We start from the raw sequence: 27,612 nt of genomic DNA, 5'->3' as shown, positions 1-27,612 counted from the left end.
TGAGTTGGGAAAAGTTATGATCTGCTCTTTAATGTCAGGGCAAAAATTCCATGAATACTTTCTTTCAATTTAATCTCTTTTTTTTTCTGAAGCTGATATTCTAAGAATGCCTGTCCTTCATATTTTAAAAATTCAAAACAAGATAGCAGGTAAAATCTTCAAAAGCAGCTAGATAACTAAAGAGATTAAGCCACTTTTGAAAATAGGGTTGTGGCTAATAAATCACTGAAATGATTTTGAAAATTTTACTCAGTAGCATGCCAGGCAAAGAGGAATGAAATATTTATTTGAAACCAAAACCACCCTCTAGTGTGTAAGCCAAAACCAGCAGGATGACAATCTGACAGGCCATCCTCTTGATTCTTTTTGGAAAGCATATTTTCCTATAAATTAAGAGAAAACAGGCTGCATGGAGGGGTCAGGAAAGCACAGTGATCGCTCAACTGAAGGATGTGGTTTTCTTGCACACGGAGGCGCCTACATTCTCCTGTGTGTTCTCTTCCCTCATAAAAGCAGTAATTATTAAAGTGGAATATGAGGTGCCAGGTGGAATTGTGATTTTTTTGCACCAACGTACTAAGTAAGAACAGCTAGGCTATGTTGCTTTACAAGCATAGCTACATAACTCCATTCTCTTTATCCATCACCTTGATAAACTAATATACAAAAAGAGAAATGACTTTAGGTGCAGTAGAGCAATTTTTTTTGAAAAACACACAGTATTCACCGGTCCTTTGCAAATCCAAATCAGAAGATCCTGAAAACCACAAGAAGCCCATGTGCATCACTCTTCCCAACAACCGCCATGCAGCTGCCATGCAGAGTGTAGTGGTGTGGTATTAATTATCAGAAAATACAAATATTGAGATGTTTGAGATCAGAAAGTGGGGTGTAAAAGGTTGCTAGATAAGCAAATTTGGAGTTTAAATACAACTTAAATTTCAAAGCTCATACACATTTTAGGGGAATTTGGATTCCATATTTCTATGCCTTTTTGTTATATTACATTGTTTTGATTTAAACTAATTCAATAAATTATTAAAAGCTGTGAAAACTCATTAGGGAGTTCTCCCTGCCAAAATGATGAAATGGCAACATTAATAATGGCTTTATTTGAAATCTGATGTGTAGGAGGCAAAAATTACTATGCAATACACACAAATACAAGATGAACAACAATAAATTAATCAATACAGAGATGGTCTATTCACAGTCTCAGTTCTACAGCAGATTATAGTACATAACGACTTCATAGTATTAGGCTCAACATTTGATTTGGTGCATTAAGCACCATTTTACTTATAATGAGTAAGCAATAGAGGAGAGATGCTCCTTGTGCTGGTCATTTGACCAGTGTTGTGTTTTCTCTTTTCTCTTCTCTAGCAGTGTATTTTATTTCTCTCACATCCTACCTTCAAATAGAACAAAAATTTTGTAGCATAAATCATTGATTAGTATATTTATAAAATAATCTACTAAATTTTAGGTTTGCCCTAGAGTGCTTATGAGAACTTGACATCGGTTCTATCTGTTAGTTTGAGAAGTAACTGCATGAGTCTCTTGTAGACTGGACTGGCTGCCACAGTGGAACAGGCAAATTATTCTGTTTCTCTGGAGATAAAAATTCAATCTCTGGTTTGAAGTCTCAAGTGATGGGTTGCTTGTTCAGACTTAGCAAACTCAGGCCTGGAATAGCAGGTGTTTCAGATTAGGACTGGGGCATGTCACTCAAGCCTGTGCTGATATAGACAGATGCAAAACACATTGAAGTGGCACTGGGGTAGGCCCTTAACTCCTAATTTTAATGATCACTAAATTGACAACCACAGTCAAGAACCCTCAAGAGTGAGTGCAGGCTGTGTAGTGAGGTTAACCAATGACATCTCACCCCACCCTAGAGTGTGATTTTTTTCTATTATTGTCATTGTAAAGAAAAGATTTATTTTCCCTACAGCTAATGCAATAACATATGCCTTGCAGATCCCATTTAGAAGCCAGTTCTGACCAGTGGAAGCGTCTACACCTCTCTCTTCAGGAGCTCCTGACAGGGCTGCAGCTGAAAGGTGATGAATTAAAGCAACAGGCACCCATTGGTGGGGATCTTCCTGTGGTGCAGAAGCAGAATGACACACACAGGGTAAGATCTTGATAAGTGATCTTTCAAAGGGTATAAGTTTTGTGTAGATCTAATTCCGGAAGAGAATTAAAGCCATCTTTGTTGGGGAAAGGAGGCTTCCATTTAAAATATATTTTAGATGTAATAAGGAGCAGATTTAAAACTCTATTATTTATAGTGCTAATATGAATGTTTTCCTGGGTACTCGATTTACCTCAGTTATTCTATCCATAATGCCTCCTACTAATCCTGCTGAAATACGCTCCCCCTTTGTAGTAGCTAATCACTACGGATTTCGTCAGTGTGAGCAGAAACTAGAGGAAACTATAATGCAATATATTGCTTCTGTGAGTATTCTGACTGTAACTTGTAACTTTGGGAGTATGGCAGATGAATGATAGAGACCAGCTCATTGAGAAAACAGCCACGCTTCGTGTAAAAGAGAGCTGCAGAATGATGCAACAGCTTTGTAAAGAGGTTTCACTTTTGTGAATAAAGTTCTGTTGAAGTTTGTTAGCATTTTGCTTGCATGATACAACACCCTTCCTAATGAGACTCTGAACACTTAACAACAAAATAGGAGCCTCAGGTTGTAAATCCTCCAAGCAAGTTTGTGTAACATTGTGTTCACTTCTAGCAAAAGGAAAAACAAGCAAACAAAATCCTAATAAAGGTTAGACTTATTGTGCCACTTCTGATAGTTGAGTGGTTTCTGATGTTCTTTGTCTGATCTAAGTATGGACAGTACAGCAACTGTGTGGGCAAACAGATTCACTGGTATGTCCTTGCACACATAGCTTACAGAGGATATGTCTACACAGCAGTATTATTCATGAATAAGCTATTCTGAAAGAGGTATTCCAAAATAATTGATTTCAAAATAATGCTGCTACACACAAAATTGCATTTCACAATAACACGTAGCTGTTTTGAAATACAACATCTACAAACGTAGATCTTATTTTTGAAATAGAGCCATTGGACGCACTATGGCTTATTTTGAAATAGGTTCTGTTCCCCAACTTAACATCACCCATTTCAAAATAGCTATTTTGAAATAGGTGCTATTCCTTGTAGTAGCTACATCTACACTATGGAGATCTTTCGAAAGAAGACCTTCTGGAAGATCTCTTCTGAAAGAAATTCCTTTGAAAGAGTGTGTCCACACATAAAAAAGTGGATCAAAAGAGTGATCTGCTCTTTCGAAAGAGAGAGTCCATGCAGTTCCTGCTCTTTTGAAAGTACGGGATCGAAAAATCAGGCCCCATGACGACTGCTGTTTTGGAAAAAAGGGGCCTGAGGAGCATCTACACGCATTTTCTTTTGAAATAAGTTTTTGAAAGGGGGTGCTCTTGCTGAAACGAGAAATGAAGAGTGGTTTTGAACGGAGCGCTGCATTCTTTTGATTTATTTTCAAAAGAACGCTTTTTGTGTGTAGACACTCTGCAGGATCTTTTGAAAGAGCCCCTTTCTTTCGAAAAATCTTTCCAAAGAACTTGTTAGTGTAGATGCAGACAGAATGAGGTTTACCTATTTTGAAATAAGCCAACCGCTATTTTGAAATAATTTTGAAATAGCAGTTGCATTGGGTAGACACTAGGGCTGTTTCTACACAGGCCACTTTCTTCGAAAGTGGCATGTATCGTGGAGGGCAATGCTGTTAAGCAACGTGTATGCACTTGGGGAAACTGAGGCACGACACAAAATTTAAATTTTTCTTGATTTTTTTGCCCCCGAGACACCTAACCACACCCTTACAGATGCTGGTAGAGTGTCTCACTGGATTTTACCCCGCAACCCAGCACGGTGTGCACGGTGGTCGCTCCCAATGGGGTTTACAGGGTTGTGGTAGGATCCGCACGAATGGTGTTGAACACTGTCCACCCTGAAAGAATGAATGAGTCCCTTTAAAGGTGCAACCACAAGGGGAATTTATTAAGGGGAGAGGAATTACACACGAGGATAAACCTGAATTGACAGACTATAGGTTTTCCCTTTCCTCTACTAGTTTTTTAGCATAGAGTTTGTCTATTTATGACACCAGCCCTTGAATTATATAAAGCTGCAATGAGCAGCACCCTCAAAATGTCCCACTACTTACAGCGAACCCCAGGAATCCCATGACGTCTTCGCTGAGTGCTGTAAGGGGAAAGTAGTTAAAGCACAATATTACACAATCGTCTTTTATAGAGGTGCCAGTTAACAGCAAGGAATAAGAAGTAACCTGCTGCAGGGAGTTATTCCCTCACAGGCAGGGGGGAGAGCCACGAGGCTCTCAACCCTAATTCCGGAATCACCTCTTACGATGATCCGGGCGCTCAACCTCCCTCTCAAACAGGGGGGAGCAGATGGAATGGGACCGCCTCCTATGACAGTTCCCGAGGTTTGGGGTCACCTCTTACGATGACTCCCTAGATTGGACTGCCAGTTAAACAGCTAGTCCAAGGTAAGAAACACCTTTCACGGTAGTTTCCAAATACAATATCCATCCCTATTACGGGCCAGTCAAATTAATCCTTGCCTCTTATTGGCAAAGTAAATTATGCTTTTAGAATAGTCTGAGGGTTGAAGATATCTCGGGCTGGCTATAAATAGCGCCCCCTGTGCTTTACATGGGCTAGTAGAAACAAAGGGTTACACCATTCGGATTGTTTTAGCAGAACTGGGGCAGTCCCAGCCTACCACCTATAATGCGTTGCTGCTATTGGTTAGCACACCCAGCAGCAAGCAAAGATACAACAACATGTGTAAAATACACACATTAACCAGATCATTACAAGTACATTTGATTGTTACCTCTCCTTCCTTAGCTCTGTTTCCAGGCGCTGGGCCTGCAATCGCTTCTTTCAGGAGCGAGGAAAGTATGGCTGCACAGGTGCGTTTTTACAGCGCTGCGCTAGGCCTGACAGGAAAGAGGATTAAAGAAAAGAACCAGGAGGAAAAGAACCAACATGGGATGCAAAAACCTCCTGTAACAAATTTGCAAATAAGCAAGCAAATTTGTAGTGATTTCAGAACGGCCTTAGTTCTCCCCACCGGCCATGGCAATGGTTGAGGAGGAGAAGGGCAGGACCGCTGCTGCGGTTTGTCCCTGTCACAGGGCGCACGCTTGTTAGGCGGCGTCAGCTGTCGGAACAAACCCTCCAGGAAAAACGGAGCCTTCAAAATGGTTGCAATCAGGAGCTCTTCTTTGTCCCTCAATGACTATGGGCACAAAGTCCGAGTTCCTGAAGGTGTCCTCTTCGGGTCTTCGATGTCCCTCGGCAGCTGGGGTACGACGACAGACACGAAGCTTGTCACCTTCTTTTCTTCTTTCTTCTTCAGCTCTTTAGTGATTTCAGCTCAGTCCAGGTCCAGGTCCCCAGAAGGAGTGAGAGCAGGGGCCTCAAGCTCTTAACTTTATAGGGCCTGTGAGGACCTGTTTGAAGTCCATGTTGCATTTTGGTTGCCATAGCAATCGAGGAAAGCTATATGTTACATATTTAGTAGGTATCCAAAACTAACTATTAGGATTTCAAACTGTAACTTATACATATTAACTGCCCCTCATAAATATTTACACCAACTGTCATTTTCTAACTGTTATTCTTGTTTACTTCATTCTAGACAGTTCTATATGGTGTTTTTCAAAGGGGATTTTTTACAGTAAATTTTATAGAGTACTCCTATGGGCTTGATAGGGAACAAAATCATGAATTAAACAACATAGATGTTAAAATGCTCAGTTCCTAAGGCTTTTGGTTAAGATGCAGGGAGAAACACACGGACACCACAGCCCAGGGCCAGGGACATATCAATCACCTCAGGTGAGGATATTTCAACAGCATGGTAATAAGCGGCCCAAAATATGCCAATGAGGCATGGAAGCAAATTCCCCGTGCCTCATTAGCATAATGTCACGTGATTTGGAGTCCGGAAGACCATTCTTCCAGACTCCAAAACGCCGTGTAGAAGCGTGGCCCCGAGCGATCTTCCATAAGGAAGTCCTTCTTCCAGAGGCCCCTTCTTCCTGAAAATTTTTGAGAAGAAGGGGCCTCCAGAAGAAGAACTTCCTTCCTGAAGACCCCCTGGGGGCTGTGCTTCTAAATGGCTTTTTGGAGTCAAGAAGAATCGTCTTCCAGACTCCAAATCACATGACATTATGCTAATGAGGCACAGGGAATTTGCATCCGTGCCTCATTAGCATATTTTGGGCTGCTTATTACCATGCCACTTTCAAAGAAAGTGGACTGTGTAGAAACGGCCTAGGATAGCTATTTCAGATGACTTTGCTGTGTAGACCTGCCCAGAATCAGTATTGTTGGAGAAGGCAATACTTAACACCCCTGAAGTGTTATTTTTTTTTTAATCCAATAGGATTTTTACAAACCTGAACAGCTACTAACAATAACTATAACGATCATCATTTCACTGAGCAGAAAATAGATGATTGAGAAGATTAGGAATGAGATATGGGATGTTTCACTTCTAAGTTGTGTATTGAAGAACAACATTAACCTGTCGGTACCAAAACATATGTCTTTCTCATGGTTAGTCAGGATCATATATGAAAACTGTTGTTGATCTGAGGCCTAGTGGCCAGGTATGCACACCCTAAAACTGTCAAGACAATTGGGAGTCTCAGCAGAGAGACCAAGAAACAAATGGGCAAGGGCACTGCAAATTACTCTCTTGCTCATAATGTTAAGTCCTTCCAGGGAAGGTAATGGCATGATACCGGGATGTCAGGACAAAATTTATACTGCAGATATACAACCTAAACCTGTATTGTGGCAAAAAGGGCTTTGAACTGAAGACTTGCTAGGTTTTTCTTTTTTAAATGTCCTGCATGAAGTATTCATCCAAAGGATGACATCTCTTGCCATATTTAAAAAAAACACATTTGGGTCAAGCAACTGTCCTTCTTTGTCTAATATTAGCCTTACTCTCTTAATTTTCATACAAAGTGCAAGCAGACACATGTAGGCATTTTCTAGATGCCAGTTCATGGTAGAATTTCCTAACACATCTTGGTTGCATCTATACTGGAAGCATCTCTCTATAGATGTTACTGTTGGAAGAGATGTTCCGACAAAACAGTCGACAGATCGCATCCACGCATAAAAGCAGATTGACAAAAGGGCTCCCTGCAGCATCTGCACTGCTTTTTTGTCAGCGGTTTCTGTAGCGAGAATGCATTTTGTGTAACAATGCTCCATAAGTTTTGTAGGCAAAACCTGTAGACATAGCCTGTAACGTAGACATAGCCCTGTAGAACTATGAAAGAGAAAGTTCTGTACCTCAGACTTAATTGCTAGTGACATATAAATAGCTAAAAACAATTTGGTAGTTACTTCAGTGTACTTGGAGGATATCCTATGATGTTTTCAGGTTAGGCTGCTGTAAGCAGTTGCAAGCAGACAGCTTTTATTTTGACATATGTCCTCTTTGCAGTGTATTCTGGACAAGTGTAAAATCAATGTTCTGACCACATGTAGCATTTTTGGTATCAGTATTGGTCCAGTGGCAAAGCCAGGCAGCTCTAGGACCTAGCACATGCTCTGGTTTTTCCCTCCTCCTCCAGAGATCAAGTGATGGTGGCCCATTAGAGTGGTGTTACTCTTTGGGGAACTGGCCAGTATTTAGGAAAATGCAACCTGGAGATTGACTATTTTCCATGATTTGGGGAAGTAGCTTGGTATTGCTGCGGAGAAGGGAGGCAGTCTGTCAGTTTAGAGAAGGATCTGAGTTACAACTTCCAACAATACTAAATCCCAGTCTACCTGCAGGTAGCTCCTTAAATTCTGACCGTCACAATGACACTTGTCTTCCTTTGGGGACAGGTAGCTCTCCATCCCTACTCCAGGAAGCACCAAGAGGAGGTTTCAGGTTCTTGCAACAAAAGCCAGTGGCTTGGGACCTTCTAGGATAAAGCCCGGGGTAGTTCCACAGTGAAAATAGAAGAGGACAATGACTAGGGATCTTTTGTTGAAGCAAAGACAGGCTCCCTGAGGTTTACAGGACAGTATACTTGTTCTTATTAGAGGCCAGTTTGAACAAATACATTTCATGTTGAATTATTTGTTTTGTCAAACTTGGCCAGCTACAAGAGGGAGCATATTCCAGTGTCAAGAGTCCTCCACTGAAAATGTCCTGTTAGTCTTAGTAGTTCAGTCCTTGTGACAGACTGGAGGTGCATTCCAACCAATCACAACTGCCATGATAAGCTCAGAGGGAAGACATATAGGGCTTTATTAATAACCCTGAATAGCTTGAATCTCATCGAAAATGAAAAAAACAGTGCTGATCATGCATGTGTTGTGTGCTTATGGCAGACAGCCATATTTATATTAGACTTTGTTGTTATGAGCAGTGAAGCATCCAAGAAGATGGTGAAACAAGAAATTGAGGCTGATAACAAATAGAGGAAGCGTCACCAGTTCCTCAGAATGTTTCTTCTTCTTGCAGAGCAAAGTGTCATTTGCCTTTTCTGGATCGAGTTGCAAGTGACAAATTCTGCCTTTGCAGCTGGATTTCTGGAAGTGGAGCCAATGTATTTCTCGTATGCAGGGAGAAGGCACTTTGAAGGGAGGCACACTCCCAGGGCAAAGTTGTGTTCAGGGGGTTATCTGAGAAAGGAATGGAGCCAGAGGTTACCCTATTGAATGGACCCAGACATCTTCTTTCCCTCTCTCAACTAATGGAGCTATATAGGGCATTTGAGAGACTCCTTGAGCCCTTTGACTGAAGCAGTTTGCACAGAGCTCTGCTTTACTCTATTCTATGACTGGTGGTGATGCACAAAGCATAGCCAGACTGCTAAAGAGCCAGAAAATTTAACCAGTGTAGTTGTTATAATAGCTCATTGCTCCTACCCTAACTCTACCCTTTCCCCCGCACCTCTCACAAAAGAGGGTTTGAGAGAACTTCAAATCTGGCCAGGCAGTCACTAGAAAGCAGTATTTCCCTGAGCCAGAGTTTCAGTAGTGAACACAACTTCTAAGTACTTGGAAACATTCACAGTGAAAGAAGGTATCCTTCACTAACCTAAAATGTTTTACAATGTCTCATTACAATGACATGGGTTAAAAACTGTCACAAACCATCCCAGAGGTGATGACATTTCAGTAATGGATTAGGAGATCCTTGTATGATTTTCATTTTACTTTGTACAGTTTTTCTATAGTGATAGGTGCACAAACAGAATTTTTCACAAATAGTTGCAAAGTAATATTATAGAACAGCCCAGCCCTTCTTTCCTCCTCTCTTTATGGTCCCACACGCACAGATACCCAGCCACACCTGGACAAACCTCTCTTAGTTACAATCCCTAGTTACTTCACAGTATCAAAGCTGGAAGAGTTTAGTTACTTGTGGAAAGCATCTTTTATTTATTTTTCCCTGCTCCTCAACTCCATACAGTACCACATTAGTAGTTTAACATAATACCTGTCTAGTCAGAGGCACTTGGGTTCCCTATGGAAAAAAGAACAAAAGATAATCTCTGAAATTAGGTCACTCTGTCAACTCTTCAAAGCTTTCTTCTGGAGAGGGAGGAATGCAAGATCGGTTAAAAAAAAAACTCTACCAGCTTCAAGTTGCCTTTGACAGATTCTATATTTGTGGGTTTCTGTTTTCATTCTCTCTCTCTCTCCCTCTCTCCTGTATTTTTCCTGAATGACATGGATCTTTTGTCACTCTTCAGATTTTCTGGTCATGGTAGCAACCATACATGATTGTCTTAATAACCATGGTGTCATGGCTGGGTAAGATACATTATGGTGAAAACAATAAATGTGTTCATGTGTGTCCTGTGCACATGCACGTGTTCTTCCTGATACGTCCTGGCATGGAGTTTACTCCTGGTGTAGCCACATTACTTTTATTTTCCCCCTTTCCTGAGCAGTCTTCTATACAGGTTGTTTTTATGCTATCACCTAAGAAGTTATGCAGTGATTTGTATAAAGAGTATAAAACAATGAGTTAACACATTTGGGGCACATTGCAGAGAAACCAGCATTGCAATGATTATGTTGAAGCAGTTGTTGCCTGAATACATTCAGTGGTAGTGCAGACATGACTCTAACCTGCTTTTCTATTTATTTAGGTACAGCTTAAATAGGGCAGCTTTTTCCTAGTATTTATCCTGGAAAACCATAGCTATCCTGAACCCATTTAATTTCTACTCATATCACATTGAACCAGAATATAGGAAGACTTGTCTTCCTAGAGGGTCAGGGGATAATGTTTCATTTTACTGATACTACACCATCCTTTTCACTGTGTTTTCATCTTTTAATTTGAAATAACTATACTTCTCTGTCTGAAGAGATGTATGCACACCCCAGAAGCTTCCCAGGGGGGAATTGTGGAGCTCTGAGATGAACTACTGAGGATGTGGGTCTTACCCACAAAAGCTCATTAACTAATAAATTTGTTGGTCTGTAAGGTGCTACAGAACTGATTGTTATTAAATTCTGGGAAGATTCATGTAACCAAAGCACAGTCATGGAAGCCTCCATTATTCCAATAAGCTCATACTTCTTTGACTGTGCCAGGGCCTCTAATACTTCCTGTTTTGTTTCCCAGGCTTCTTGCATTTAATAACAACTATTCAGGAAGGACAGGCAGGGGAGAAAAGGAGGAGGAGTTGCACTGTATGTAAGAGAGCAGCATGATTACTCAGAGCTGTGGTATACAGAATGAGAAAAGCCAGAAGAGAGTCTTTGGGTTAAGCTTAGAGGCCAAAGCAACAAAGGTGATGTGGTTGGGGTCTGCTATAGACCACCAGGTTGGGTAGATGAGATAGATGAGGATTTCTTCGGACAACAAAGAGAAGCTTCCAGGTCACATGGTTGTCACGGGAGACTTTAATCACCCAGACATTTTTTGGGAGACCAATACAGCAGCACACAAACTATCCAGCAAGTTCTTGGAGAATGTTGGGGATAACTTCCTGGTGCAAGTGCTGAAGGAACTGACCAGGGGCTCTGCACAGCTTAACCTGATGTTCATAATCAGAGAGGAACTAGTACGAGAAATAGAAGTGGGAGCAATCTGGGCTGCAGCGTAAGATGTCGGATTTCCAGATCCTGACAAAAGGAAGAATGGTGAGCAGTAAAATACAGACCCTTGACTTCAGGAAAGCAGACTTTGACTCCCTCAGAGAACTGATGGGCAGGATACCCCTGGGAAGCTAGAATTAAGGGAAAAAGAGTCCAAGAGCATTGGTAATATTTTAAAGAAGCTTTATTGAAGGCACAGGAACAAACCATCCTGATGCACAGTAAGAAAAGCAAATATGGTAAGCAGCCTGCTTGACTTACCAGGGATACCTTTGGTGAGTTTAAATTCAGAAAGGATGCATATAAGAAGTGGAAATTTGGACAGATGACTCAGGGGAAGTATAAGTATATTGTTGGAGAATGCAGGGGAGTAATCAGGAAGGCACATGCAAAATTGGAACTTCAGCTAGCAAGGAATGTGAAGGGTAACAAGAAAAGTTCTACAGACAGTCATGTTAACAATAAGAGGTTAGTCAGGAGGGAGTGAGGCTGTTACTGGATGAGGGAGGTGACCTAGTGACAGATGATGTGGGAGAAACTGAAGTACTCAACCCTTTTTTTGCCTCTGTCTTGATGGATGAGGTCAGCTCCCAGTCTACTGTGCTAGGCAAGGCAGTATGGGAAAGAGGTGGATGGCCTCAGTGGGGAAAGAGCAAGTTAAGAGCTATTAAGGAAAGCTAGACATACACAAATCCATGGGTCCAGATTTAATGCATCCAAGGGTACTGAGAGAACTGGCAAAATGTTACTGCAGAGCCTTTGATCATTATTTTTGAAAACTCATAAAAATGATGGAGGGGATCCTCAAGGAATCCATTTTGCAGCACTTGGAAGAGAGGAAAGTAATCAGGAATAGTCGACATGGATTCAACAAGGGCAAGTCATGCCTGACCAATCTGATAAGCTTCTACGATGGAGGAACTGGCTCTGTGGACATGGGGAAGTCAGTGGATGTGATATACCTTGACTTTAGCAAAGTTTTTGATACAGTTGCCCACAATATTCTTGCCTGCAAGTTAAGGAAGTATGGATTGGATAAATGGACTTTATGGTGGATAGAAAGCTGGCTAGATGATTGGACACAACAGGTAGTGATCAATAACTCAATGTCTGGTTGGAGACTGGTTTCAAGTGGAGTGCCCCAAAGGTCAGTTCTAAGGCTGATATTGTTCAACATCTTCCTTAATGACCTGGACTGGGGGGATGAATTGCATCCTCAGCAAATATGAATTCTCATGGGACAGGTAGACACAATGGAGGGTAGTGATAGGGTCCAGAATGACCTATATAAATTGGAGGAATGGGCCAAAAGGAATCTGGTGAGGTTTAACAAGGACAAGTGCAAAATCCTGCACTTCGGACAAAAGAATCCCAAGCATGGTTACAGGCTGGAGACTAAGTGGCTAAACAGCAGTCCAGCAGAGAAGGCCCTGTACGGAGAGAGGCTGTTCTCCATAGTGGTGGACGGCAGAACTAGGAGCAATGGTCTCAAGTTACAGAGGGGGAGCGGGAGTTTGAATATTAAGAAAAACTATTTCATCAGGAGAGTGGTGAAGAACTGGAATATGTTACCGAGAGAGGTGGTGGAATCTCCATCCCTAGAGGTCTTTAAGTCCCAACTTGACAAAGTCCTGGCTGGGATGATTTAGATAGAGTTGATCCTGCTTTAGGCAGAGGGCTGGACTCAATGACTTCCTGAGGTAACTTCCAGCCCTAGGTTTCTATAATTCTATAATTAATCAATATGCACATTATTAAAATGGTGAACAGAATATCATTACACTTCTGGTGCTGATTATAAATAGAAAGGCTTAAATAAAGCAGTTTACTTGTTCTTTTGTCAGGTCATATATTATGCATGTTTGATTTCCTCTCCAGTCACTACAGAGCGTGGAAGGAATTCAAGAATTCAATAAAATTACCCTGAAATCATTGGTTGTAAATTAGACATTAATTTGGGTTAATTTTGTTGTCAGTGATAGGCTGTTTGCTCTTGGTTTGCATTTGTCAGGCTGATAGATTCTATTTTTATCTCCCCAAAATAAGAGAATATGAACTTGTTGTCATTTTTGATCTCTAATGCTAACAAATACACTCAGATGAACGACCACACTAAAAAGGAATCTCAGCTCAGAAAAGCCAATAGTGTCTTCACACAGTGAGAAATTCCAGTCAAACATGGCACTGTGGAGTGATCACCTCAGTTTTAATGAAGTGCTATGGTGCACCTGACTTTACCTCAGCCTGAAACATTTCTGTTCTAATTGCTGCAATGTATCATTTTATCTACTAGGTGTGTACAGACCAAAATGCATTCAGCCTGGAGGAAAGGACAGGGATAGGCACCACATCATATTCAAACACTTGGCCTGTGCAGTCTTACTTTATAGCCTCAACAGCTTGACATAACATGCAGAGTGGAACACTGTGAAGAAGAGGTGATAAAGACATGGTCACACTTCAGTTTCCATATGTCAACACAGATCTCTGTTTACAGTGACATATAAAATATGCCAAGGCTGGATGGAAGGTTTAAGCCCTTGCCCGTGATGTAAGACTGTATAGAATCATAGAATCACAGAATGCTAGGACTGGAATGGAACTTGAGTGGTCATCAAGTCCAGCTCCCTGCCCTCATGGCAGGACCAAGTACTGTCTAGACAATCCATGATAGACATTGATCTAACCTGTTCTTAAATATCTCATGAGATGGAGATTCCACAACCTCCCTGAGCAATTTATTCCAGTGTTTGACCACTATGACAGTTAGGAACTTTTTCCTATGTCCAACCTAAACCTCCCTTGCTGCAGTTTAAGCCCATTGCTTCTTGCTCTATCCTCAGAGCCCAAGAAGATCAAGTTTTCTCCCTCCTCCTTCTGAAACCTTTTAGATACCTGAAAACCACTATCATGTCCCACTTTAATCTTCTGTTTTCCAAACTAAGCAAGCCCAGTTCTTTCAACCTTTTTTCATAGGTCATATTCTCTAGCCTTTGATCATTCTTGTTGCTTTTTTCTAGACCATTTCCAATTTCTCCACATCTTTCTTGAAATACAGTGCCCAGAACTGGACACAATACTCCAACTGAGGCCTAATCAGCGCAGAGTAGAGCGGAAGAATGATGTCTCATGTCTTGTTCACAACACACCTGTTAATATATCCCAGAATCATGTTTGCTTTTTTTGCAACAGCATCATACTGTTGACTCATATTTAACTTGTGGTCCACTATAACCCCTAGATCCATTTCTGCCATACTCCTTCCTAGACAGTCGCTTCCCATTCTGTATGTGTGAAACTGATTGTTCCTTCCTAAGTGGAGTACTTTGCACTTGTCTTTATTAAACTTCATCCTTTTTACTTCAGCCTATTTCTTCAATTTGTCCAGATCGTTTTGAATTTTGACCCTATCCTCCAAAGCAGTTGCAATCCCTCCCAGCTTGGTATCATCTGCAAACTTAATAAGCGTACTTTCTATGCCAATATCTAAATCATTGATGAAGATATTGAACAGAACCGGTCCCAATACAGACCCCTGCCGAACCCCACTTGTTATACCTTTCCAGGAGGATTGAGAACCATTAAGAACTACTCTCTCAGTATGGTTATCCAGCCCATTTTGCACCCACCTTGTAGTAGCCCCATCTAAGTTGTATTTGCCTAGTTTATTGATAAGAATATCATGAGAGACTGTATCAAATGCCTTGCTAAAATCAAGGTATACCACATCCACCACTTCTCCCTTATCCATAAGGCTTGTTATTCTATCAAAGAAAGCTATCAGATTAGTTTGACATGATTTGTTCTTTGAAAATCCATGCTGGCTGTTCCCACTCAGCTTACCACCTTCCAAGTGTTTGCAGATGATTTCCTTAATTTCTTGTTCCATTATCTTTCCTGGCACAGAAGTTAAACTGACTGGTCTGTAGTTTCCTGCATTGTTCTTATTCCCCTTTTTATAGATGGGCACTATATTTGCCTTTTTCCAGTCTTCTGGACTCTTTCCTGTCTCCCATGATTTTCCAAAGATAATAGCTAATGGCTCAGATATCTCCTCCATCAGCTCCTTGAGTATTCTATATCACCAGCAGTTCCAGAGCCCATAGTGCCTGAGGCAGATACCCAAGTAACCCTTATTACATGCTGTCACAGGATGGAGTGTGCATTCCTGCCTGCCTTTCCTAACTGTTGGCCAGGAGAAGGGAAGGGACTGTAGCTGTATCCTCTTCAGGAAATCTAGTGCTACCACATCTAGTGTCATCTGCATCAGGGGTAAAGAGAATATTCTTTGTGCTTTCCCTTATGAGTGGTGGGTGAAGGTGCAGCTAGGGAAAGCAAAACTCAGTCCTGCCCCTTCCATCCCCAAGGCCATGCCCCTTCACAACCTTCCTTCTCCGCATCCCCAAAGACATACTGAACTGCAGCCCTCTTTGGCAGCAGGGGAGCCAGGCTGCTGTGCCATAGTCCCAGACATCCCTAGATGCCTCAGCCACAGCTGCAACCCTTTCCTGGTGGCTACGGCCCCACCTCTTCAAGGCAGCCATGGAGTGTAGGCAATTTTGGAAAGGCAATGCTTTCCCTTGTCTACCTTACCCACTGCCCGTGCCCTCCCCTCCCGATACATATGCACTCAGCTAGACACAGCTGAGCTTACAGTCTTCTGCCAATAGCGGAAGCTATCTGAAGAAAGGCATCTGCTAGCTCTTGCCAGCAATGCAGGTAAAACATGCTCTCCTATGCAGCACTTAACAAACAGAAACTTTTGTTGAATTGCTTTCTTCATCACAGCAGCTTTGCCTCCTCCCTCTCTCTTTGGGCACAAGCAGGGTGTGGTCCTTTGTCCATATGTTGCCTGTGTGGACTGTTTTTAGGATGCAGGGTTTTCAGGGAAAGGATCTATCTTCTGGCATGTCTAGGAAGCACATTATATCCTTTGGGTAGTGTATAATGAACGAATTAAATCTTGGGGTTATTTGTGATGCTGTTGGGGAAGTGTGCAGATGCCATTTCTCAGTGGGAGTTTCTAAAGGCAGTGTATATATCCCACCACCAGCCTCTACACTCCGGATTGCTTTTCTGTAGAATGAGCAGGAGTTGGATTCACATAAGAGCTAAATCTAATAGCAGATTTTCCTCACTTGCCCTCTCCTCCTCTTGTACATCGTGCAAGGGCCAGGCATAAATTGAAGTAAATGTACAATTTAATCAATACAGTCCTCAACTGTCATTCAGTTCTTAGGCAGATAATCTTTGACTTAATTGCAAGTTTTGTATAGATAAGTATAGGTCTCAATTTTGTCCCAGTATTAATAGTAAGAAAGTACTTTACACACACACACACACATACACAATAGTACAAAATCAATGCACTTTCCCTTGTGATTCAAAGCTATTCATCCATTGTTTTGCTGGGGAGAATTTAATTGATCATACCTGAGAAATTATGTAAAATGCCCACTGGGCCATAAAGTTAAAACTTACACAAAGTATCAGAACCCAAACTAAAGGCATTAAAACATTCCAAGAAATTATACACTGATTTGGCCCTGACAATTAGCAGATACACAGACAAAATAACGTTGTTTCTCATTTGTACTGGAATTTCGTGCTGATGTAATCTCCATGATTTATGCTTGCTCTAATGTTGACTGTATTAGGAGTAGGGCATTCTGATTTCAAAGTGACTCAGCTTCCCTGGTGGTATATTTTGAGTACATCCCAAATCTGTCGGTGTCCTTTGTGCGAATCAACTTCAGTAACTACGCTAGGCACTTCACAAAAAGGGACTCAACATGTTTAACAATGATTTTACTGATCTCAATATTGAGTCTCTCCTACAGAACTCATTGGGAGTTCTTAAGTATTTAATGAAACACAATAACGTAATTAGTTGTTTAACTTTCAACAGTAGCTTCTCTGTTCATGGGCTTAACTTATTTCACAAAAATGTACCCCAGAATTGTTAATGTGCCAACTTTCTCATCATGAGATAAAATTGTGTGTCTCCTTAATTGTCATGGGAGGCATTCATTTGGGGGCTCTGAGTATGACATTTAACTTCAAATGTAGTTCACTGTATAATTAGCTGGTGACTTCAGCCTTCAATTTCTGGGCTTGTTATTTACTAATTCCTTTAACTAAAATGATTAAATGCATTCCCAAAACTGTTTGTGGCTAAGTTTATTGTTCAGGTAGCTCCTATAATTCATTGTACTGTGAGAAGTATTCCCTGATAAACTAAAAGCGAAACTGTATTATTGCCATTCATGGCATATAGCTCTCCACATTGCAGCAGTGGACTCAGGTTTTATGCTACACTAGTTCTTTCCATGGCTGCATCTACACATGCCCCTTCTGGAGGCTAGTGAGCAGCCCAGAAGATGCTAATAAGGTGTGGATGTAAATTTTCCACACCTCATTAGCATAGGGCCACGTCTCTGGACTCCAAAATAGATTTGTAGACATGTAGCCCACAGGGATCCCCCAGAAAGAAACTCTGCTTCCAGAAGCTTCTTCCGGATTGCAAATCACGTGGCCATATGCTAATGAGGCACAGGAAATTTATATCCGTGCCTCATTAGCATCTTCCAAGCTGCTCTTTACCAGGGGCACATGTAGATGCAGCCTAGATGTGTTTTTATAACATGCATGTTAGATGCAGATTCTGTGTAATGAAAATTTTCTTTGGGAAAAAAAACCCACAACATTTCTAGCTTTCATGTGTATGAAGAAAACCTTCCAAATGTAAACCGATGGCATATTCCTGAGTCTGCTACAGAGAAATGCATGCTTCTTTAGGCTTTGCTTACAGGAGTGGTGTTAATGTATCCAGCCTAATAATGCCGGTTCTTAATTCAATGTTAGCTATTTAATGGATAATCACATGAACAGTTGGGGGAGGGAAAACAAAAGTAGTGTAAGGGGAAGTTGGTTGGGGGAAGAAAATACAGAAATAAGAGGGGGGAGAGAAACAAAGATCAAACGGGGAAAAAAAAAAGCAAAGAAGGGTAGGAAAGGAAGAAGGAGGGAAAAGCCAAATAACAGTGGTTCAGACAACGACGATGTTTTCCCACTGTGAGGCTGAACACAAAAAGAAGATATTTAACAAATAATGATGAAAATAGCTAAGTGTTTTGTTATTACATCAAAGACTGCACTTTGCCTTTGATCTTTGTGTGAATCTCCCCAGGACAGCACTGAGAAATATGCTCTGGCTTGAGTCTAGCGTGTCTCCCTAGATTTACACTTTGGCCTCTGGACTTTAATTAAAAATGGAAAGTGATTTCCTCTCCTGAATGCACTGGGAAGAGATTCTGAAAAGAGGAAGAGTTTGCTCAGCAGGCTGTGCATCTGTTAGATCAGCCTCAGCATCAAAGGAACACCTGGAGGTTAATGTGATGACACTGAGTGTGCCTTAGAACTAATGGTAGTTTGCTACTTACCATAAAACATGCCTTTTTTTTTTCCCTGACACAGCAGCAAGAGCACCGTGAGGCACCTTGGACTTCCCATTACAGCTGGGGCAATTGTTTGCCTCCCAGGCAGCATTAGCTGTGCCAGAGCTGTTCATTGCAAAGCCTGCTGAAGCCGTATCCCTTCCAGCTAGGTTTCCAAGTTTGGCATTAGTCACAGAAGGGATCCCTTCCCACAGCGAGCAGCTTAATCACCCCATTGCTTTATTTTGCAACACGCTAACTGGCCACTGGCCCCCGCCGCTCAGAAAACAAAGGTGGTTTCCGGTTAATCGAATGCTGACAATAATCTTCCATCGCATCTTGTTGACACTTAGTAGTAGTAATCCAGGTTGAAGTCCACACTGGAAATTTTATACTAAAGCTGGCAACGCTGAGGACTAGCATTTAAAATGGGTTACAGCCCCAATTTACATTGTGCTTGATTCACTTCACAGGCCTTCAAGAGGGAGTTGAAAGCTAAAGAACCAGTTATCATGAGTGCACTTGAGACAGTGCGAATGTTCCTGGCTGAGCAGCCCCTGGAGGGACAGGAGAAGCTCTACCAGGAGCCTAAAGGTAATTAAACATGGAACTGAAATAAAATATTGATAGAAAGATCAGTGATGATTGAGAGACCATAAATTCTGACTGCCATTGTCAGGGCAGCTGTTTATATACTCCAACCTGTATATTACTATCTCGTAAATGGAACCAAAAAAATATGGATGAATACCTGAATAAATATTCCTATTGAAAAGAAACTCCATGAAGATCTCAAAGCCTCTTGTGCAGATGTGTTAACTTAGAGACCAATTTGTGATTCATAAATTTCAGTAGTTAGCCTCATAGGTATGGGATAGCCTCACTCACCACTTTGAAAAGCTAACCAAGGAAAGTTAAGGCTGACTATTCTAAAATTCATTTTCTCCAAATTTAATATAAAATGTGCTAGAAAAAAATCAGATTGCTTTAATAGAAACTGTATATGTAACAACTAGGCTGTGTCTACACTAGCCAAAAACTTTGAAATGGCCATGCAAATGGCCATTTCAAAGTTTACTAATGAAGCGCTGAAATACATATTCAGCACCTCGTTAGCATGCAGGAGGCCGCAGCACTTTGAAATTGATGCTGCTTGCCGCCGTGCGGCTCGTCCAGACGGGGCTCCTTTTCGAAAGGACCCCGGCTACTTCAAAGTCCCCTTATTCCTATCTGCTCATAGTTCAAAAAGCACAGTAAGAAAACTATTTATAACCAAAGACAATTATATACTTTAGTAATATGCAATCATTTGGGGTCCCTCAAAAATCCTAATCCAATTACATATCACCTCAGAGTAATAGTTTTATGAGGATTCAGTGAGTGGGGCTGAATCCACAGGAGTCATGGTGCATGCTTACCTTTCAGATGGACTTCAGCATGTCTATTTCCATCCTCATTACACAAAGCAGTTGTGTAATGGCTTAAACTCAAGCATGTGATTCAATCTCACTGAAAGTTAAGCACCTGTTTAAGAGCTTTGCTGAACTGGGGCCATGAGAATTAAGCAAAGAACTTTAGGGCTAGGTCTACACTAGCCAAAAACTTCGAAATGGCCATGCAATGGACTTTCCTAGGAATAAGGGGACTTTGAAGTAGCCGGGGTCCTTTCGAAAAGGAGCCCCGTCTGGACGAGCTGCGCGGCGGCGAGCAGCGTCAATTTCGAAGTGCTGCGGCCACCCGCATGCTAACAAGGCGCTGAATATGTATTTCAGCACTTCATTAGTAAACTTCAAAATGGCCATTTGCATGGCCATTTCGAAGTTTTTGGCTAGTGTAGACCTAGCCCTAAAGTTCTTTGCTTGATTCTCATGGCCCCAGTTCAGCAAAGCTCTTAAACAGGTGCTTAACTTTCAGTGAGATTGAATCACATGCTTGAGTTTAAGCCATTACACAACTGCTTTGTGTAATGAGGATGGAAATAGACATGCTGAAGTCCATCTGAAAGGTAAGCATGCACCATGACTCCTGTGGATTCAGCCCCACTCACTGAATCCTCATAAAACTATTACTCTGAGGTGATATGTAATTGGATTAGGATTTTTGAGGGACCCCAAATGATTGCATATTACTAAAGTATATAATTGTCTTTGGTTATGAATAGTTTTCTTACTGTGCTTTTTGAACTTTTCAGTCTTGCCCTCAAGAGCTATTTTCCTTATAAGATAAATTGTGCTCTAATGGCCTGTTGATCTTCACATTTAGAGCTATCTCCTGAAGAAAGGGCCCAGAATGTCACCAAACTCCTCCGAAGACAAGCAGAGGAGGTCAAAACAGAATGGGATAAACTGAACCTGAATTCTACTGAGTGGCAAAAGAAGATTGATGAAGCACTGGAAAGACTGCAGGAGCTCCAGGAGGCAGTGGATGAACTGGATCTGAAGTTGCGCCAGGCTGAAGTGACCAAGAGTTCTTGGCAGCCAGTGGGGGATCTGCTAATTGACTCTCTGCAGGATCACCTAGAAAAAGTCAAGGTATTCGTAAGCTTCTACTCTTCAACATTTGTGAAAGGAAAAATGTGATTGTTTTCATTGTTATTCTCCCTGCATGATTGGCCTCCTTAATCAAGAACAACTTTTAAAATGAAGTGTTGGCAGATTTTAAATACTTATATTTAAAGAATGATTTATTTTCCCAGTAAAATCAAAGTTAAAATGGTGTTACAGTTAAAATTATACATTATAATTTATGACAAAAAAATAGGGTTGTAAAATATCCCCAGCACAGACACTATTAACCCAGGGAATTTGAGGGTGAGATCAAACTAAAAAGAAATTCATACATGTTATTTCTGCCCTGTATTGTAATCAAGTTATTCCCTCACCTACCGTACTTAATGAATAGATCTGGTAAGTTGGGGGTTGGGTTTGTTTTAAATAAAATACTTGGGAATAATGGTTAACTGACAGAATTATTTCTGGTAGAACATTTTTGTCAGACTGTGTTGAAGACAGAACTTTAATGACATTTTTGCTATTATTTTTCATAATAATCAGGAAAAATCATCAATTGCAGACAGTGCTAAAGATTTCCGTGAAGCAAGGGTGACTGGTGAAGAAATACATGGGGGGTTGGAACCAGCCATGTGACTGCCTCCCCATGTGACTCTGCTCCACTCCACTCCATCTTTTCCTCTAGGGCTCCTCCCACATCACTGCAGCCTGGAGGACAAGTTTGGGGGGCCTGGTGCCAGCTATAGGGATTTGGTGCCTCTGCACTCACCAATGCAGGCATGGGGAAGTGGAATGACATGGCTCCACTCCCACAACTGCCAGGTGTCACTCCACTTTCCACTGGTGAGTGTGTGTGGGGTGGTCCTGCCCCTCCCCCAAGTGGAGTTCTGGCAGCCAGGGGGCAAAGTCACATTGCTCGGTTTCCCTCTGCTGTTGCCAGTGAGTCGGGGGAGGAGGCTGACTCCTGCTGGGGACACTAACCCCCCACCCCAGTTTAAGTCTCCAGGCCTCCCAGATGCTGTGTCCCCTTACCCCACCTGCTCTCAGCATGCTAGGGGGCACCTGGCCACTCAGATCCTCCTTGTGTTCATGTGTCGCCAGTGCCATAAGGGATGGATAGATTGATTGATAGATAGACAGATAGAAAACAATTGAAGAATCTGCAATATTTTGTTGTTAACATCATAGGTAACAAGTAAAGGTCTGCCCCCTATTTTGTGCCTGAATGAATATTTAACAATATAATACATTTTATACAAAGTAAAACAGCTTCAGCAGCAGAAAATGACTCTTTCACCTCATGATGAGTATACTCACTTGGGTATGGAAATTCCAGATTCAAGACCTTGCACCAAGTCAGGAAGAGCAGGGACTTGAACCTAAGGGCAGGTCCACACTATGGGGCAAAGTCAACCTAATTTATGCAACTCCAGCTCCATGAATAATGTAGCTGGGGTCAATGTACTTTCGGTTGACTTATTGAGGTGTCTGTGTTGTGCTGGGTCAAAGGAGAAATTCTCTCATCCACTTCCCTTATTTTTCTCATCCCGTGGAGTAATGGAGTCAGTGAGAGTGCAGTCGGCAACTGATTTAGTGGGTCTTCACTAGCTCCACTAAATCACCCCCCTGAGGATCGATCATCATGCATTGATCCCCCAGGAAGTATAGAAAAGCCAAGCTGTCCACATCTCAGGTGAGTGCTCTGTCCACTTTGGTAGATCTCTGTCTGGGTTTGACCAGGTATTCCATCCTTGACCTGAGAAACTTTCCAAATGAAATTTTAATCAAAACTAATAATTATGAGACAACATTTGCTTAAAAAAAAACATTTTGTCCAAAAATTCCTGACCGGTTCTTCTTGAAACCTATTATTAACCCAAATTATGTCTTTATTTTTTAAATTCTATTATAACTTTGGCTAAACTGCAAATGATAAACTGTGTGCACGTATACAGGATTTCAAATCCTTTGTAAGTGGCAATATTTCAAACCTAGTGTGACAACTGTAGTATAGGTAAGATATCTAGCATTCCAGGCAGTACCTTTCTAAGCAATGATGATAATATTATTTGGGCGATGTTACAAGGCACTAGGCCAAGGGCTGGGTAATGTTAACTACCTGAGAAATGTAGTAATTGCCTCAGAATGCACTGCCTAGAGTGTTATTGCTCTACAGAAACAGAATTTCTACATAAGTAGTGAAAATAGATGGATGTGAGCATTTGCTGGGCAGTGTAGTCATGTTTGTTATATAAATAACACGTAAGAAAGCCCCAGTTACATTTGCAGTTTAAAACCCATCTTCAAAAATTGCTGAATGCATGATTGTTCAGTGTGCTGTTGGAGCTGTGTTAGTCCCAAGGTATTAGAGAGACAGGGCAGGGAGTCAATATATTTTATTGGACTAACTTCTGTTTCAGCACATTGAGATGTGGCGGGACGTGGATCGTCTACACATGCCCTACTTCGACGTTGAATGTCGAAGTAGGGCACTATTCCCATCTTCAGGTAGGAATAGCGATTTCAACATCTCGCCGCCTAACGTCGATTTCAACGTCGAAATTGTGCACGGCACGTGTGGAATGGGGCAGGGCAATGGCAATTTAAAAGATGGCAGTCCTACTGTGCAGCATGAAGGGCATGTCTGCACTACAAACTCTTTCTGATGCAATTTACATTGGTATAAAAGTTATTGCAGTTAAGGTATTGCTTGTGCACATGCAAATTTACTGCCTTGCTTCAGTGCAGTGCATACTCGTCAGGAGTGCGTGTTTCCATGCACAGTCCTGTGCACAATTGTATCCCACTGTGCAACTCACCACCCTCTTGCCCATTGTGCTGTGGGAGATTTTGGCAATGCATAGCTAGGCGAAACCAAATCACACAGGTGCCTGGGTCTGTGGTGTCAAGTTCCCATCATGAAACTTTCTGCACCTCGTAATGTCCTCTCTAACTTATAATGTTCATGCCTGTTTTCAAAAGCCAAAGACCTCCATGTGGGCCTTGTTGCTGTTCACCATTTCTGACAGAAGCACGGAGCCTGCACAGCTCTGTACTGCCATGCCTGTGGCAATCACACGATACTTGGTGATCCAGTAGTTGAGAGATACAAAAAGAGCCCTGGGGAACAGGATGGTTTCATGGAGCATACTTGGCTATGGGACATATATAAGAACAGCCATACTGGGCCAGACCAAATAATAATACTAGATTATTGGATGCACAGCATCCTGTTATCTCACAGTGGCCAATGCCAGGTGACCCAAGCCAACAAACAGAGACTAGGCTGATTTGGCAACAGGGGCAGCTGGAGCCCTGGGCCCTTTAAATCACTACTGGAGCCCTGGGCAGCACACTCCAGGGAGCACTGAAGAGCTGTCCGCCAGCCATGCCATTTACGCCGAGGCCTCTCCCCTTCGAGAGGTGCAGAGCCATACTCTTTCCACCTTACCAATGAGCTGGGTAGTTCTGTCAGTGCCCCACCCGCCCGCCCACAGCCAGTGTAGGCAGTACTGATCATCAGGAGCTGATTATCAACATTTTTCCAACTTTTTAAACGTGCCACTAATTTTCTAAAAAGTGTATTTCCATTTGACCCAAACCAACTTTCTTCTGATGTTTCATAACTGTGGACAATTAAAAATATATCAGTTACTTGCACAGCTCTATTCATGAGAATTGTAGTATCCACGGCCAGTCATTCACCTTCTGGGTGAATCTGCACACACAAAGGCTGCGTCTACACGTGCACGCTACTTCGAAGTAGCGGCAGTAACTTCGAAATAGCGCCCGTCACGTCTACACGTGTTGGGCGCTATTTCGAAGTTGAAATCGACGTTAGGCGGCGAGACATCGAAGTCGCTAACCCCATGAGCGGATGGGAATAGCGCCCTACTTCGACGTTCAACATCGAAGTAGGGACGTGTAGACGATCCGCGTCCCGCAACATCGAAATAGCGGGGTCCTCCATGGTGGCCATCAGCTGGGGGGTTGAGAGATACTCTCTCTCCAGCCCTTGCGGGGCTCTGTGGTCACCGTGGGCAGCAGCCCTTAGCCCAGGGCTTCTGGCTGCTGCTGCTGCAGCTGGGGGTCCGTGCTGCATATACAGGGTCTGCAACTAGTTGTTGGCTCTGTGTATCTTGCACTGTTTAATGAAAGTGTGTCTGGGAGGGGCCCTTTAAGGGAGCGGCTTGCTGTTGAGTCCGCCCCGTGACCCTGTCTGCAGCTGTGCCTGGCTCCCTTATTTCGATGTGTGCTACTTTGCCGTGTAGACGTTCCCTCGTTGTGCCTATTTCGATGTTGGGCTGAGCAACGTCGAAGTTGAACATCGACGTTGCCAGCCCTGGAGGACGTGTAGACGTTATTCATCGAAATAGCCTATTTCGATGTCGCAACATCAAAATAAGCTATTTCGAAGTTGGGTGCACGTGTAGACGTAGCCAAAGGGTCACAAGTGATATCTGGCAAAGTGGCAACCATGAGCACTCTCCTTTTCAAACATTCACCACAACAACATCACTGTGAGACTGCCAAACCTTCACTTCTGCCAAAGTGTGCAATGACTCTCTGGAGAAGCCAGCTTCCCAGTGCTACTTACTCTTTTCCTTGGCAATGGGAGCTCTCAATCGCACAGTGAGTTGTGGGAACTAGCTTCCCTCAGAGGGAGAGAAAAGCCTCCTTCCTCATGCTGAGGTTAATGCAGCCACTACTGTTCATCTCATGTCTTCAGAACAAGAGAGTGTTCATGGGTCAGACATAATGCTGGACATTATCAGAAAATACAGCATAATGCTATCTTTGAACCTTAATAAACTACTCAGATTGCTTTCACATGTACTCCTTTGTCTTACCAGGGCTGCCTTGTGACTGCTTTTCAAAGTTCCATGTTCCCCTGATGCCTTATACTGCAGAAAAAGATTTCAATTCAGAGAAAAAGAGCTAGGAAATGGTGCCAGATCCAAGGGATTTATGGGATTTCCCCCAGGAAATTATAGGACTTTGACAGTTTCTCTCATAATCTCCATCGGCTCCCAGGAAGACTTTTGAAAACTGTTCCACGGACCTGCGTAAAGTTGCAATATCATTATTAATATTTTACTGCATTTGTGTGGGTGTTACACACACATAGCAACAGGATATTATGGACGGATCTCACTATTGATATTTAAGCCAGCAATATGCCTTTAGGTCAACCACCAGCAATTCAATTGTCTGCTATAAGCAAATTAACAGCAAAATCTTAAGAAACCTTGGGGAGCGTAGATTTGAAGGTTTGCAGGCCCTTTATAAGAGAAAGGAAGGCAAGAACAAGAGACTGGTACCAATGGCAACTTGAATTCCAAATGAAATATCAGTATCCAGTACCATCAAACCATGAATGCCCACCCAGCTGAAGGACAGATTGTCTAGTCCTGTGTTCAAGTAACTCCATTTTGTAAATGAGAGCTTTGTTGACCTCTATTAGCACATAAAGTGGACAATTTGGTTCAGTCTGAGGATTGCTAACTGTGAACTCCTCCTGGGTGAAGAAGAGAAAGTGGGGCATTCGGACCCTTCTCTAAGATGTTTGTACACTAATGCCAGAAGCTGAGGGAACAAATGGGAAGAATTAGAGGCCCTGGCACAGTCAAACAAGTATGAGGTGATTGGAATAATGGAGACTTGGTGGGACGATTTGCATAACTGGAGCACGGTTATGGAAGGTTATAAATTGTTTAGGAAGGACAGATGGGGAGAAAAGGAGGAGGAGTTGCACTCTATGTGAGGGAGTAGTATGATTGCTCAGAGCTCCAGTATGAGGAAGGAGAAAATCCAGTTGAGTGTCTTTGGGTTAAGCTTAGAGGTGGAAGTAACAGAGGTGATGTTGTAGTTGGTGTCTGTTATAGACCACCAGATGAGGGAAATGAAATAGATGAGGCTTTCTTCAGGCAGCTAAGTGAAGCTTCCAAATCACAGGCCCTGGTTCTCATGGGAGACTTTAATCATCCGGACATTTGTTGGGAGACCAATACCTCAGCACACAGACAATCTAGGAAGTTTTTGGAGAATGTTGGGGATAACTTCTTGGTACAAGTGCTGAAGGAACCAATCGGGGCCATGTGCAACTTGACCTGCTGCTCACAAACAGGGAAGAACTAGTAGAAGAAATACAAGTGGGAGGGAACCTGGGCTGCAGCGACCATCAGATCGTAGATTTCATGATCTGAGCAAAAGGAAGAAAGGTGAGCAGTAACATACAGACCCTTGATTTCAGAAGAGCAGACTTTGACTTCCTGAGAGAACGGATGAGCAGGATCCCTTGGGAAATGAAGATGAAGGGGAAAAGAGTTGAAGAGCGAACTGGCAGTATTTTAAAGAAGTCTTACTGAAGGCACAGGAACAAACAATCCTGCTGCATAGTGAGAAATGCAAACATGGTAGGCAACCAGCTTGGCTTAACAGGGAAATCCTTAGTCAGCTTAAATTCAAAAAGTATGCATACAAGAAATGGAAATGTGGACAGTTAA

General features: G+C 42.2%; 1 protein-coding gene across 11 annotated transcripts in view; it reads left to right on the top strand.

Annotated features, from left to right (window-relative positions):
* Nucleotides 1-27,612, top strand: part of DMD (dystrophin) — a 2,199,436-nt gene that overhangs the window by 1,838,558 nt on the left and 333,266 nt on the right. For all 11 annotated transcript variants that reach the window (XM_074994601.1, XM_074994607.1, XM_074994584.1 and 8 more), the window contains 3 exons: nt 1,981-2,137; nt 19,070-19,190; nt 20,859-21,127. In XM_074994601.1, the coding sequence (XP_074850702.1) occupies nt 1,981-2,137; nt 19,070-19,190; nt 20,859-21,127 (547 nt within the window). The remainder of the gene's footprint in view (nt 1-1,980; nt 2,138-19,069; nt 19,191-20,858; nt 21,128-27,612) is intronic.

This window comes from Carettochelys insculpta, chromosome 1 (genome assembly GCF_033958435.1).
Source record: "Carettochelys insculpta isolate YL-2023 chromosome 1, ASM3395843v1, whole genome shotgun sequence".
In the NCBI taxonomy this organism is placed as follows: domain Eukaryota; kingdom Metazoa; phylum Chordata; order Testudines; family Carettochelyidae; genus Carettochelys; species Carettochelys insculpta.
The sequence above is the reverse complement of the archived record's forward strand: the minus strand, read 5'-3'. Positions and strand labels throughout refer to the sequence as shown.